Below are 16,483 nucleotides of genomic sequence, written 5' to 3' on the forward strand. Positions count from 1 at the left end.
AGATATGTCGAGCTTTATTAGAAGAAAGCAAGGAAAGGAAAATGTATCTGATTTTATTAGGCGTCTTTTATTAAAGAATTCAATGAAAATCAAAGTACGATGAAGAGAGAAAAGAAATATGTTTTAGCGTGATAAGGGAAGGAAGGGATGCAGAGAATTCTATAGAAGAGATAAAACCGACATCTGGCTCTGGGGGATACTGATAAAGCGGTGCAAATGAAAATCCATATGATTTTTGTCAAAGACAGCCTGTGAGACTCGAGTTCGCATAAGTTTCTATTTCACAAAGGGAAGAGAAGTAGGAACATCTGTGTAGAAGCGAAGGGCTCACTGGTTTGTTATTGGAAGAAAAAAAAACTGGGACAGAGATCTTGCGAACGATGGAAATGGAGAGAATATCACATTAATTTTCACTAACTCTGAGGAAATCCCCTGTGCCACAGTGTCAATTTTACCAATAAATGAGAAAAGTTTAATTTAACTCCTTCCCATCTTCGATTCTGTAACCACATTATCTACATATCCTATCAAAAAGCTAGCAATTATTCGGATATGTTTAAGCCCTTCGATAATATAATAAAATAAAGAAACATTCAGAATGAACTATTTAGAGAATAATCTTCACGATTTCCTGATTTTTATAGAAATTACGTAATACAGCGTTACGTATAACATTTAAACCGTGTAATTTATAGTATCTATCTAGCTATATTCATTAATTTGTCCAAGTCTCGTCACGAAAGGATAAATTCATTCCTCGTATACTTGTAACGACCATAATATGTAAAAGCCTATAGACGTGATGCACTTGCGCAAATAAAATACTTGTTGTAGCGGCGACCCAATAGAGGCGGCGATCACGAAACGGAGCTGTTAATCTTAATTCCCGTGATTTACGATTATCGCCACCGGTCGGAGATATTCGACACGAAATACCAGGGAGGAGTTTCGAGCGGAAATTACGAAGCACGGCATCCGGAAGAGCACGACAGTGGCCGTCCCTTCTGGCGACACCGTCGAAAACGTTTATCGACCACGTGAGACAATCTCCCCAGAGGATCGATCTACACTCTCCTTTGTCCACGATTTCGTTCGTCTCCCTTTCGGCTTCCGATCGTTTTCGTTACTCTCTTTTTACCCGGAATTTTCGAGAGTGCGCAGCGAGAGGACGCGTAACGAGTCCGTGGAATCCTCCGACGGAAATTACGAGGAACGCCAGAGCGGAAGTCGAGTCCCTTGTGTCATTGCTCCGTCCACGACACTCGAATTTTTTCCACAAGCGAAAAATTAGTCGATCTCCATATAACCACTTGGAAAATATAGCAAATCAAGGCACGCTCCAATTTTTCATTGATATATTGCACGACATGATTGTGAAACCATTCCAACATTTTTTGTTCTTATAGATACAATAGCTTATGAAAGTCTTCGAAAACTTACAGAAACTTTTCATGAATATATTATGTGCAATACGAAATATTTTGAATTTTCATTAGCTACCGTCATGCTTATATCGATAAAGTTTCGGATGAATCTAAAAATGTACGTGGAAGCTACAAGATATCCAATATGCAAGTATGTTTTGACAATTTTAGAGTGGCTTCGTAATTATGAGACGTAGTATACAATCGTACCAGAAAGCGAGAAGAATATGAAACGAGTCTAACTTAAACACAAAGATGAGTTTTCTCGTTTTCTCATTTCTCTATTCGAGCAATCAAAATGCGCATTTCGAAAGAAGAACAACTTTGAAATTAAGAAATTCTTCGAAAAGTTCAGCGAGTTAGACAACGTTTCGACATGAAAGAAAGCAAAATGACACTTGTGCTGTGAATCACGATTCAGGTTTGTGATTTCACATTGAACAGGATCCAGAAAAGGCAGGAGAGCCGTGGATCCGAATGAAGAGAGCAGCGTGGCGCGCAACGAGCGCTCACGACTCCGTCGAGTCGTTAATGATCGTTGAGCGACGAGAATTTCCGGCGGCGAGCGGTGCGTGCATATTTTGCAAAACACGTTCGAGTGGAAAAGTAAGAGGGGAAAACATGTTTCCACGGGGAGCCGAGAAAAATTCTCTCTTGGTCGAGTCACGGTTTAGAAACTACCGACGTTCAACAACTTCATCAACGAGTTCCATTTTGTCTGTACGAGTTTACTGGTCTCAATGTCTGTTAATACGTAAAGATACAGTCACGCAAGAGTAGCGTAAATTAAAATCTAAAAGTCGTGCAGGAAAAAGTGTTCTGTCCTGTTCGTTATTTTATCATGATTTCTTTATCTAAGATTGCGCGTATACTCTCATTCCCAAGTATCAGAACATCGAATGGTGACATACGAAAAAATTGAGGAAAAGAACGATCAAGAAAACGATTAAACGTTTAACGATTAAACAAGATTTATACAGTATGAGATCTATTTAGTATCAGATATTATTTCAATAGAATTATTGAATGTTAACAAATTTGAATGTACAAACATAACAAAGATTTGTTGAAACTATTTGCATAAATTAAACTAGTGATGTTTCACTTTCAACAATTGTCTATCCTAAACTCTAGTTAAAAAATTTAAGGTGAATTAGATAGAAAAGCCCAAAAAGACCATTTATACGACATAAAACCATTTATACCATGTAAAAAAGAAGACACGACAGATATAGACGACAAAACTAATAATTTAATATAATGTTCATGATTGCCCTAACATTTACGAACAAGGGCGCATGCATCTTTATGTCTGCTACTCTACGTTTGCTCGTTCTATTACTTTCTCTCTCATATTCTAGAGTTGATGGGATAATTTAATTATCGTTGCATTGTTGGGTAGGCTCGAGAAGACGCGCTGGTGGAGAACTTGTTGGAACTTTTGGTGAAGATAGCTGAGAATCCAAGCCGATGGGAGCGGGTGCAGAAACTGCTTGGTAAGTAACGCTTTGGGTGTCTCGAGGGCAAGAAGCTGAAAAGCACCTAGGCGAAGGAATTCCGTGGCAGAATAGTTTGAAATTGGTATTTGGGTGAATAGTTCGGTCCTCGTTAACCCTTCATCGAAGAGGCACACCTGCATCGACGATCGTCGTTAGCCTTTCTACAAGCTTACAACGAAGATTCGCGAGTGTAGCGAAATTCAGTTGTTTGCACGATCACGAGTAGCGTTAAAGCAAAGCGGAAGTGATTCGAACCGGTTCATCGATTGAATGTTTACTCGTGAGGCGACAAGGGACGATGATCGGGCAAGTTTCGCAACAAACAAAGTTGCGTCTCGAGACTTTATTACAAACGTGCTCGTGGTCTCCCGAAGAAGAAGAAACCTGTTGCGACTCTCGATGAACTTCCCCGGTTAATTATCGTTTAAGACGCGTCTTGTACCTAGCAACTGGGAATAAGGGTAAAGGAGTTGTGTCGTCAATGAGATCATTGAAATGTGAGATGAGTGATTGCCAAACCTTGTCATGATCGTCTATCATGTATCGTTTATCAAGGATTGTCGTTCGTTAGCTATGTAAACAAAAGTTATGTGGAAAGATATTATCTTCTTGACAAATTCAATTAATTTCATTTCCTTCTATAGAAATATATGTCAATACTTCTTGTATCATTTAGTGGTAGTAGGAGATTTGTAGGTTTGTAATCGGGATGATACAAGTATCTCTACACCAAAGCAACGAAGATGAAGCGAAAGATACATCGAATCTTTACTTATACGACGCTTCATGTAACGTATATGAAATTTATGAGAAGTAATTCTATGTGTAAAAGCCACAATATTTTACTATAACAGTTCTAGATAGCCCTAAGTTACACGGTTATAGCTGATAACAAAAATAGACGTAAGATCAATCCACTTTCTCGAAAGAAATTAAAATGCAAAGAAGCTAAGCTCTGCTCTCTATTCGTGCGACACGAAGTCTCATAATATGATAGGTCTATTTCGTGCTTCGTTCGTGGTATTCAATTTCAGAATCAAAACAGAGGACTATCCTTCTGTAAGAAGCCATTCCCGAATAAATAGATTTCAGTGGAAGCAGTTGCAAGGTGTTCTCGTCCAGTTAAGCTATTAAAAGGAAAAAGTTGTCGCAAAAGGGAAGACCCTCGCTGCTAATCGCGTTCGAGTCGACCAAGGAGAATCCAATAAAGTCTCACAATAGGTCGATTAGACGAAATAGTGTCTGCATTATTGCCCGGTGTAATTGCCTCCCGACAATTAGTCGATCTGTATAACGTGGAAATCAATGTAATTCGCCCGCGGGAAATCCTCTCCGTTTGGATTTTCCCTTTTCTCTTCGTCCGCTTCCACCGACTCTTTTTCACCCACCGCCACACCCCCGAGTCTCACTCATTCGATTACTTCCTGGCACGCGAACAATACGTTAACCCATTTCACGCCACGATGTACTCTTGCCATTTCGCGTTGCTTCGACGAGATTACCCGGAAACAAAGGGAATGAATTCGAATGAAGTCGAATTGAACCGTGAATGGATTTTCTTGACCGTACCGAGTCAATGCCATTTGTGGAACAAATTTTTCACAACTGGTACTATAGAAACTAGCAGAACGAATTGTTGGATGCTGAACTTTTGTCAGTTACAAACAAAAGAATTAGTTTATAATTTCCAACGTTAGAAAAGTAATTTATCAACGTAAAAGAATTTTATTTAAATACATCGAATCGTCCACGTTGAAATTAAAACAGCGCAACTTCTTATCCGATGAATAGATTTCAAGATAAAAATTCCTAAGTGAAGTATAAAAGTGGGCAAAAAAGACAGAATTCGGAGCGTAAACTATTTCGAAACCGGCAAAACCACCCTTAATTTTACGTGCACTACACGAATAACGACCCATGATCAAATGCAGTTTCTTCTCAAATACTAGTTTAATTATAATATAAAGCTACAACTCGAACACTTCCAACCTAATTTACTCGATTCATCGTACACACCATGCTTTATGGCTTCTTTTTCCACAAAGTTTCTCAACTTTTTCAAATATATATTTAAACAAAATTCGACAATTCCTGTCGCTTTATCAAAGGGAGAGAGCAAAGAGATTTAAAAACGGATCAGAGTCAAAGAGTTCCGGCGGTTTCTTTCGAAATGACCGTATGCAAAATCCGTCTCTTAATTTCCTAACTAACGCGTGACGCATGGTGGGGCAGTGTATACGGAGACAGTGAATAATCCAGGAACAAGTTAGTCCGTGCATCGGAGCCAGGGCAAGCAGTAGGTAAAGCGCTTTGCGCGCGAAACCATCTTAATCTCCATTACAGGAACAATGCCGCTTTAATAATGGCCATTTGCTCGCGCTGATGGATGAGCGCCGCCTGCGGGAGAACTCGGTTCGAGTGGACGTATCGCGATGTGCTTTTTATGAGAAATAAATCGACGTTGCTCGACGCTGCTCGCCTCTGCAGATGGAAAACCTACCTATGCGAATATACCGCGTGTTCTAGAGACAAAATTTTCCTACCGCGAAAATCGTTTGACCATATTTTACATTCATACCTTAAACCTTTACATATAGCCAACGTCAATGATATTAAAATTTTTATCGACTTTGAGATGCTGGAATCGTTTATCAGCGTTTCAGCCTTTGAATATAGTAAAATAAATAAGATACTTTATGACTACTTCACTCTGCAAATAATTATAATCTTGTAGCTGTGCTATACTTTTCTCTACAAAATAAATATTTGTTTGGATGTTAACGTAATCCATAATGAGTGAACGTTCGTAGAAAGCTGTATCTCAAAACCGCTTATTGATTATCGTACTTCGCTTTAGCATTTTTTGCGTTTGAAGGGAACGATTTATAGGAAGATACGCGTATTTAAAGGATTAAACGTAGCCATTTTAATCGAAGGAACCTGCACACCGTAAAAATGACGTTATTTTGCTTCTATCGACAGCAAACACCGAGAACGAGCTGAAACTGTCTAGAAACGAGTTGGACCCAGCAGCGAAACGCAGCTACGAGTCCACTTCGACTCTATTTCCAACCACTTCGGAATCCTCAAACGACTCGAGGAAGTCGCGGAAGAAGTTGAAGAAGAAGAAGAAACCGAAGCATCGTTTCTCCACGACCACCTTAACATCTGTACCAGCAACGCCTCCGTTGTTGACCACCACAGAGACGCCCTGGCAAACGACGCCAGTTCACTGGCGTCTGGTAGCAGAGAGACTCTTTGGTCCACCCTGGCAACAAGATCTGCAGGGTGAAACAGAAAAAACCACAAATCCGCGTTACTCTGTTGCACAGAGTTCCAGAAGCTTGCCTTCTATCAGAGAGTTGATCGAACAGAACAAGTCGAAAAGCAACACCAAGTCTTTCCCTTTCGATAGAAATCCAATTCTAGCGAACGAAGTTGGTGAACTTGGCAATCAAAGGCCGATGCGGTTTGGCAAGATTGGAACTCGTCAGCCTGGTCACGTTCAGCCACATAGGGAGTTCACGAACGTGTACGACAGGCCTACAGGTGGGTTCCAAGGTTAAATCAGACCATTTTTGCGCGTTTCTTTACAGTGCGATGCAAAATAATGTTTCGCGATGCGACGTTCGACCTTTTCATATGCTACGTCGCGTATACAAAGAGGCAGCGCGTCGCGTTTATTTTATTTTCTATGTTACAATTTAAAATTAAACAATTTTTAACTTTTAGTGAATCTTATTTTCACACAGTGGACAAAATTCTTCGTCAAGTAGAAATTAATTAACTATAAATATATCTGTTATCAATCTTTTTTGAATTGGTCTCAAACTTTAATGCATTACGTCTTCTTTATAAAACTATTCGAAAAAATCACTCCTTACTATCGATAATGAATAAAAAACAAGTTTCTCACAGGTTACTAGAAAATTCAGTCTTCAAAATATTAAGATTTCTTTGCACGTGGCAGAATCATTTTCGCCAGATTCGATTCGACGAATTGCATTTTTCGATTCAACATCCAAGATCTTCGGTGGTCTTTTGCATCGCTCTGTATCGACAAATCTTTCAGACAGTTCACAAACTAGTAAGCAAAGTCAATTCCATCGCATTCTAAACAAAAAGTTTCGAATGCCTTTAACCACTTATTTCGAAAGTGCTGGAGCGTGTTCGATCTTTCAGACCCGGGACGTGTTCCAGACTACGACATACCGGAAACGTACCACCGACTACGATACAATCAGCTGTCACCGGCGTCGCGAGAGTTCCTGGGAAGACGCGAGGAGGGCTACCAAGGCGACTTCAATGTGCAGTCTGATGGATTTTCTACCGATCAGGAGTACGAGCCGAGATCTCGAGATTTCGCGTTGAGCAAAAGTTGGCCGGATCTGTCGTACGGATACAGTCCACCCTGGAGACCCGAGGAACGTCCTCTATTGCCTATTTCGTCTGAGAAATGGTCTTGGAGGCAACCTTCGAACAACGCCAAGTATTGGTCGCAACGTGACAGCTTTTTACCGGTTGAGCAGAATTATTGGCCCATCTTAGACAACGAAGAAGGCGTTGAACAGGAAGCTGAAGCCGAGAAAATGTGGCAACAGCAACGAGCTCAACATTCATGGAACAGAGACAGATCTAATTGGCCAGTGGAAAAACCTATGAAAATTGCGCCTTCGTGGCAACAAGGAGAAAGACCCATGAAACTATACGATCGAGATCAGGCAAACAGCGTATGGGAGAAAGGTAAAAATCGCTCTGAACCTAATAAATCGTCTATGAAACAGGAGAGCAAGGAGAAAGTCGTGTTACCACAAATAACTATGAAAACCTGGAACAGCCTAACCTCTGATCCAGCTACATGGCCTCATAAGCTTCCTGGTGCTAAGCCATGGCCGAAAGACGAGAATGGGAAGTCGTACAACCCGAACGCCGATTTGGTAAAGAAATTGGGCTTAGACAAGCAGAATAACGGTGCTTGGTCGAAGGAAGAAACCGAGAAGTCAAACGGAGAAAGAAAACAGAAGGACGAGAAACAGAGCAGGTTGTTCTCGTCGAAGGAGTTCTCGAAGGAAGAGAAACTGCCTCAGACGGAAGCTTCCAGGTACAAATCGAACGACGATAGGAGCAATTTCAGCGACTATAAGACGAGATCCGGCGAGTCGATGAAATCATGGACGATGCTGTCGGATTCGAAAAATTCTAAGGATTGGGTGAAGACCGAGAATATGCAAGGAGATGACTCTGGCGCTTGGAGAAGGAAATACGAAGGGAAGAACTCGTGGACGGATGAAGCTGCTTTGCCCAAGATCCAATCGGTGGGTGCCTGGGTAATGGCAGCCGACCAATCTACTTGGAAGCCGTACCAGATCAAAGCGATGGAACCTTCCGATGAGAATACTTCTCGAAGGTGGAGCAAACCTCTCGGGAGAACGAACTCCGAGGCCAAGTGGACGAGCAAGGGATCTTGGCCTGAAAAAGCCAACGACTCGTGGATGGACAAATCCAGTATAACTCTCTGGCCCGACAAGACGAACGTGCCCGAAATTTGGTCCGAGAAATCGAACAAACCAGGCTCGTGGTTCGCGAAAACGAAAGACAACGCTTGGGCGTCCAAGGGCAGCAACTCCGACTCCTGGAAGGTGAAAGGAGGAGAGTGGTTAGCCAAGCCAGAATCTACCTCTTGGATATCTAAAATGGGGGACAAGAATTCGTGGGCGACGAGAAGTGGCTCGTGGTCGACGAAATCCAACGAATCTTGGACGTCCAAAACGAACGACAACAGGTCCAAGTTCAACGAAGATTCGTGGCCCGTGAAAGTCAAAGAGGAAGATTCTGGGGATGCTTGGCCAAAAAAATCCAACGAGCAAAATGGTTGGAACGGGAAGAGCAACGAGCTCTCTCCGTGGCAGCAGAAAATCAACGATGAATGGAATTACGGCAAGACGAGTTCGACAGGCACGTGGCCCACGAAATGGAAGCAATTCGCCTATCACAGGGTAACTGCAATGCCGATCTCCAAACCAGGTACCACGGCCGACGCAACCTCGTCGAAGTCAAAAAACGCGTTCGTCGCGGTGTCCGCGGTTTCTTCGCCCAAGTACACCGGAAACGAATGGAGAAAGAACGAAGAAGACCCAAGGAACGAAAACGGTCACGCGGACGAGGCGGAACGAACGGCTAATCAACTCCAAGTGGGTCTGGAGCGACCTATTTATGCGTGGAAGAAGGATCCTGGGCTACGAGGCGGTTCGACGAAAAGCAATAGTAGCGACCCGCTGGAGAACCAGCTGGAAGCACTCAGGCAAATTGACTTCTGGCCGTACAAAGAGAACGAGGCCGAGGTGAGCTCGATTTGCGTTTTATTAAATTTCCCGCGCCACTCTGCCAGCCGTCCTCGATGGCCGCGCTTTCCGCGATTCGATCGAAAATTAGCGAAGGAATGTGACCAACTAATTCCAAGATGGTACCTTGTACCACTTGCATATATTTAGATTAGAGAAAAAAATATAGAGATAAAATCAGGTGAATAAAACTAAAGTTTTTAAGTAATATGATAAAACAGATATCAATATATATCAATATCGATATTTTATTCTACACAATATTGGTGAATACATGGTATTAATAAAACTTTTTTTTTATGACTTTTTAGCAACGTCTAAAATTTCTTGAAGGTTGAATCAGATACAATAGAATAATTTCCGGCCAGTTTAAAAAAAGTATTTCCATCAGAGTTTTCGTATTTCGTGTCTTGGAGTAAATTTCGTTGTAATAAACTTTCGTGCTCAATGAAGCTGCATTTATTGCTCTATACTGGAAGAAACGTTCTACACACGCTATCAACCCTGGTATAAAGTATTTTCACACAGCGATCAAGCGTGGCGAGTTAACCTCGCTTGTCACAAAGCAAACGATCTTCATGAAAATTTATTTCTCCTAGTTGTGAATAAAACTCGGTCAGATGTATAAAACCGAGATTGTACGGGAGGCGATAAAGACGTGGAGGACGCAGCAAGTTGCAAAGATCGAAGCCATGGAACGCAATTACAATGGGCAAATAAACGGTCTGGGGAATTTAAGCGAGTCAAACAACGAGAGCCATTCTTCCTCGGCTTTTTAACGAACAGGCACCGGTCGAGTACGATAAAACGAAGATCGTGATCGGGCTATGCTATTTAAGAGGAAGCCGAAAGACACTCGAATTGGAAGTAATCCCGAGGCATCGCGACGCTTTTACGTGCCGCAATTTCCGGGATCCGTTGACGAGAACGTGCCTGGACTCGGTTGACCCCACCGACCGGAAGTGAGCGATGCCTTCCTTCCGGCGCGGATCTTACGTGATCCCTGGTCTGATTGCGAAAGTTCGCCGCGGCGGGGCGTGCCGAATATAAAGTTTCGCGCCGTTCCTTTCCGATCCGGACATTCCTGACTGGAACAACTGGATCACGTCCATCTATTGACTAAAAGAAAACGAATAGGCCAGGAGTTCCTTAAATCGATTCCCTTTCTACTTTCCAAGGAAGATTACCAAGATTAATAGGCATGGATGATCGAGGAGGTTGCTATGTCGTGTCATCGTTGGCTTAGTAAATCGATTGACAGGATCTTTCGAGCTTATGCAAATCTAAGAATTCTTTAAGAATCCTTTAAAAATCCCCTAAGAATCCTCTGAGAATCCTCTAAGAACCCTCTAAGAATCCTCTAAGAATCCTCTATGAATCCAGTAAGGACATGTACGCGAGAATGGTACTTTAAGTGATAGAGATAGAGGTAGAGGTGGAGAGTAACTGATTTGGAAAATTTGTTTCCATTTAATAAACAGCGTTTATCGGGGGAAAGCTAGAGAACGTCTATACCGTGAAAAAAGAGATAATGGAATTACGGTATAAGGTCTTCGTATCTCACGTATTTTCACAATCAAGGAGTCTCAAATCTCGTCATCATTTTGACATTGCATCAGGAATAGTATCATATTACATTGCACATTATCTACGTCACTTAATTTTATCTCATTACATAGGTATTATATTATCACATAATTTTCGCTGCTATGTTCTTGTTCATTCATTTCGTTACTGATTACATTTATCTGTGTCTAATTGTGTTACGATACACCCTTCAACGTAAAATCTAACTTGCTTAATCAAAAAGGTTCCTAATCTTTAATTATGTTTCACAAGGTATCATAAATATTCCACTTTATAAAATTCCTCTTTCGTTCGCAGAAGAGACTAGCGTCAACGAGTGCGACAACGGAGATAACGTCCCAGACCCCAACCAACACCTCCACGACGTCCACGATGCACCGCCGAGGTGGCCTGATCACGGTGAACGGCCTGATGGAAACAAATCGACGGACCATCTCGATGAAATAGATCGAAGCTTTACCATAGATCCTTGATCTCGTCCAATGGGTACCAGTCTGTTCAGTCGACAATAGGCTACGCGAAGTCTCCGAGCAATTTCCAACGACTCTCTGGCCCCTTGCCAAGATGCACCAAAGTCTGCAAAGCCGTCTACTACGAGCAGCGCTATTCTTTGATTTACAGTTTAATCGATAGCATATCATCGATCGATTTGATAGCTATTTTTCATCTCTTACGATTCTGTCATTTGTGCCAGTGATTTCGTTACTTTTACGTTCATTCTATTTGTTACTTTTTTCTATGTCCTTTCTCCTCCCTTTTCTCTTTTATTCTGTGTTCGTTTACTAGTTTTTGAAGAGAACTTGTATCATATGATGTAGACTCTCGTTGAATCTTGATGACTCTTGTGTGCCATATTTATCGAGTGTACGCGGGCGTGTAAAAAAAGATCAATAGCTCGAGAAAAGTTACTTTAGAAGAGGAACAGAAGATCCTTTTTAAAACAGCCTTTTTTCCTGTACACTGTACAAGCTCTTATTCTTTTTTTGCAAAAAGAAAGTCCAACTTCTAAACCCTTTTTCCAGTTTTCTCGGTGGCCATCAACCGACGAAATCGATCTACGGCGATTCTCGAATTTCCAAACTTCGTGTTCGCTGGCTCTTATTGAAAGCCCTCTTCTTCTCCTATTCCTCTCTTTTTTTGTTTTTTTTTTTTTCTCCCCTTTATTTAGCTTGGATTTCCGGAAGCAATTTTCTCAATAGCGGTATTCACCCCGAAACTCTCATCTTCTTGAATTTTATTTTTATTTCAACTCCTTGAAACCGGAGAAGAGAATGAATCCTAAAACTCAAGATGAAAGTCTTGAAAGAGAAAGATTTTCTATGGAAGTTTCCCTCCACAAAAATCGGACGCAAAGTTCCAAGTATGCGCGCAAACTCGGTCGTTCAAGAAACAGGAAACTGTATCCATATTTAACTTCGAATAATTCGAGCGCAAAATTCAATATTGAATCTTCTCGATCTGGTACGTTGTACTATTCGATAATTAAATATATCTCCAAGTTCTCCTCTTGGCGTAAACTCAGCCATTTATAAAACGAGACTATATGCATCTTTCACTAAAATTCACCGTAGATTGAATTTAACGATCTAATATTAGGTATCGTTCGATGTTTAAACCATTTCAAAATCATTTAAAGAACAAACTCCACCATTTCACGAACAAATTATGTGCAAATTAAGATAATTCGAGTGCAAAATTTAATGTCTGATCGTCGAAATCTAGTATCTTCTATCATTCGATTTTTTTCCAAATTTTCCGACAGAAATGGAAAAAAAGCAACTCATGATCGTACATGCCTGCGTACGCGCGTTACCGATGTCGGATTCGTGGAAAACTATTCTAGTCTAAGGCGCTAAAGTTATCACGGAGATTAATTAGTTACTACATATTCGAAGTTACTTATCGAAGATGTTTAAGCTGTTCGAAGTTGTTGAGAAATGTGCAGTAAATTGACACTATCCGGTATACCAGAAGTGAGGCTAACGTAAGAGCTTTTACGCTTTCGCAACCAAACGCGAACTGTAACTTCGCTGCGCAGAGAGTTTAGTAGGAAATCGAGCGAATATTTTTTCTACGGGACTGCAATTGTCGGTGGCGGCCTAACGCCGTTCAATTCCAGGAAACTGTTCAACCCTCCGAGTGCCCTTAACGCATCGTAAGTTGATTCCTCTTGTCTGTTAGGGTAAATAGCGAAAAGTTGAAAAACGACGGCACGATTGTAAAAATATTACGATTTCAAAATGTCTAGAACGATCTTGAGAAGAAATAGGAGCGTCGAGACTTTTAGCACGTTAAGTCGGCCATTTCTTCGTTCGTCTATCGGAAGTGGCGTTCGGAATAAGCAGGCAAGAAGAATCCATGACAATATTTGATAAGTGGCATTAAAAGAATGGAAGAAATATCTGCAAAAACCGGTGTCGTCAAGCTCGAGAATCGATACTATGAAAAACGTGAAACTCGAACGCGTTATCTATTGTAAAATAAAACAGAAGATCGTTGTTGGATCTTGCTCTAAGATTCTATGGTTACGCGGCACCTTTCAACCCCTCTGCGGCCTTTCAGCGCCTCGATATGTTTCTCGAACGTAATTGGCGAGACACGAAGTGGTTTTGTCCCAATAATTTTCTTATTAAGTCGAGAGTAGAATAACGTAAGTAAAGTGATGGTTCGGAGAAGAAAATTGACACGGTCTTCCCGTGATATTTAAGATCTTAAGAGCTTGAAACGATACTGTGTATAGTATCGGAAGAAAATGAAACTCCTTCGAAATAAATTTCCCAAGGAAAAGGGTAGTACTGTGTTAAAGCGTCGCCTTCGATTTACATATCATTTATATTGAATTTCATTTAACGTCGGCAAAACTTGCTCAGCGAGTCAGCTCCAAGAGCTGCGAAGCTGTTGAACCGTAGAGGGTGAGCTCTCCGCTACCGTATCGATTGGAAAGACGAGCGAATGAACGAAGAAAGAAATTAGCAGGAAATCGAGCCCGTGGCATATCGCGTGGAGTGATAACACTCACGTAGGACCAGAGACTGTGCGTCGATGTGTACATAGAATGCGTTCAATTAGTTTTATTCGTCATTGTTAAAAAGAAGAAAGGTAAATAGATAACGTTTCATTCCGAACTATCGCGTGCTTTTATCAAAAATTTCGCCCCGAATTGATAAGAATGGAGAGAGGATCGCGAGAGCCGCTTTTTGACAGAGACGTAGATATCCTCGAAAATGGGGCACGATCGATGAGTGCTTGTTTGAAATTTAGGCAAAGTCCATACGAATTTGAAAATCGGTCTTATACTAGCTCGAATTATTTATCGATTATAGTCGCGAATAGTTGTCCATCGACTGTTCTCGACCGCGTCGTCGGCTTGTTTTTCCGCACGGAACACGGCCGTAAATGCTGTAAATATCCCGATTCACGGTCTCACGGTTTGATCGAACGTTCCCTGATCGTCGCGTGTTACATTTCGAATTCAAAAGATTCATCAATCGCACGAAAAGAAAAAGAAAAAAGGGAGAAATTAGAAAATAGAAGAACAGAGAATACGTCGAATGAATCGAATTAAATTTCTACGCTCCGAAACTAGTCGTTCGAATTCTATTAATGAGTTGACGAATTACGTACAGTGCGTATGGCTGCGATATTTGAGACATCGTGTAGAAACGTGTTCTTGTTGTTCTTGTTCGACTACTCGCCTGTCGGGTAATGTTTTATTCAGAAAAAGAAAACAGACTCGTGGACAAGAGAAACGCGGAAACGTCGTTCGAATGAAAGATTGAAACGCGCAGAAAGATGCAACACAGTATGAATCCGAAGTAAAGGAGCTAGTGCAACCGGAAGCGAAGTATAGATACGCACACACGCATACACAGTTGTACGCACACGACAGAGAGGAATAGAAGGGATGTCGTAAGGGTACGCTGATATATCTCCTCGAATTTTCAGAATTCATGGAAATTCATGTACCTTTATAGGATCCTCTGTATCTACCCGTACGTAGGATGATATCGATTTAAGGAAAATGAGAGAATAAATGTCGTACGTTGTATATTTGCCTCGGTGTATTTTCTTCGTCATCCTGTCCTAGACCAATGCTCATTTCACCCTGGATTTGCGTTATTTCGTGGCTTTTGCTACCCAAATGCGACACGGACCTCTATGTTATCGACATACGATAGTTTCCTCGGACCGCAGATGGAGACTCTTCTACGGTACTTGATAATTAAGATTGCTACTTTACCGATACTTTCGCGCGGAACTTACTTAAAAATTAAGTCAATTTTCAAACCAATTCTCCTCTTGGTGTGCATTTGCAAAATATTCAATCTCGTAATCGTAGCGCAAAACGTACTACAAAAAATAAACGCGAAAGATTAGCTAATCGTGCACTTAATTAACGATATACTTTATTTAAAAACTAACTTAGATCAACACACATTAGCATTGTTAGGAAACAACGCTTTCAAGCAGCCTTAGTAAGTATGTTCCTACCTAACCAAATACCTACTTATATGTACCAAGATTTTACTCTAAAAGATCTACCTATTATATATCTATATTAGCTTAAAAATATTCTATCTAATCATAAATTTAATTCATTTAAAATACATCTTATCTAACTCTAATTCAATGTGTCTCTCAAAAAGTTAAAGATCTTCATATATCCTATCTACAGAAGTATGTAAATACAATGAAGAAAAAAAGAAATGCATCAGTATGTTGAATACGATTCTTCTTCCGGTGGTATCACAATGGTGAAACAAACTCCAAATTCAAAGATTTCAGTAAAATTCTCTGAGACACAAATCATACCAATAGATGAGTTTAGATATTTAATTCTTTTAACCACAATAGGTACCTAAACCGAGAGCGCGAACATACTTCCACAATTACAGTGGAAGAATTTTGGGGATTTTAAAAACGTAGCATTACTTAAAGAAACGCGATTACTCATCAACGCAACGCTAATTGAAAAAACAACCACGATGGGAAAATAGTGCAGTTAACTGACACTAAAAAATGAATACAAGAGAAATTACTATCTTTTTACAAGCAAAATGTTACCCGTGCTATTCGCGATAATAGCAATATTACACAATTAATATCTTATTAATTTTCATTCAAGATTATTTAAAAAGAAACGCGACAAGTTTCAGCATTATTTTTAGGAAATTGTAATAATACACAATCGTCGATGACTACCGATTACTCATAAATATTTAAATCAACAACTGCCATCTCATATTCATAAAAACATAATCGCGATAGCAGCCAATTAGCTCATGTTACTTGCTATATAATTCATAATTGTATCATATAATATGATGCAATTAGTAATTATACATCAAATAACAATGATTACCCAGATCTCACCGCGTGGAGGTTGCTGCGTATGGAGACCCAGCCTGAAAATAAAATTTCAATTAAATCTTGAATTAATCGCATAACATGATACATTGCCATGAAAATATGGAATAGTTGTAACCAAAACCATAATATGTACATACCACTACACACATAGATGTACACCACACAATATACAATTTACAAATAGCCTACCTATCCATGAACCTAACTTCATTTAAAAACATCCTACTGAGCCATAACATTCACTCAATTCGAAAATATTTCC

General features: G+C 40.5%; 1 protein-coding gene across 3 annotated transcripts in view; it reads left to right on the forward strand.

The window, feature by feature from the left end:
* Window positions 1-14,905, forward strand: part of LOC138185867 (uncharacterized) — a 167,310-nt gene extending 152,405 nt beyond the window's left edge. For 2 of the 3 annotated variants that reach the window (XM_069125177.1, XM_069125179.1), the window contains 4 exons: window positions 2,827-2,920; window positions 5,906-6,472; window positions 7,106-9,264; window positions 11,149-14,905. In XM_069125177.1, the coding sequence (XP_068981278.1) occupies window positions 2,827-2,920; window positions 5,906-6,472; window positions 7,106-9,264; window positions 11,149-11,298 (2,970 nt within the window). In that variant the 3' untranslated portion in view covers window positions 11,299-14,905. The remainder of the gene's footprint in view (window positions 1-2,826; window positions 2,921-5,905; window positions 6,473-7,105; window positions 9,265-11,148) is intronic. The other variant, XM_069125178.1, reaches the window with a different exon arrangement.
* Window positions 14,906-16,483: the final 1,578 nt, after the last annotated feature.

This window comes from Bombus flavifrons, chromosome 13, assembly GCF_040668555.2.
Source record: "Bombus flavifrons isolate JBK064 chromosome 13, iyBomFlav1_principal, whole genome shotgun sequence".
NCBI lineage: Eukaryota > Metazoa > Arthropoda > Insecta > Hymenoptera > Apidae > Bombus > Bombus flavifrons.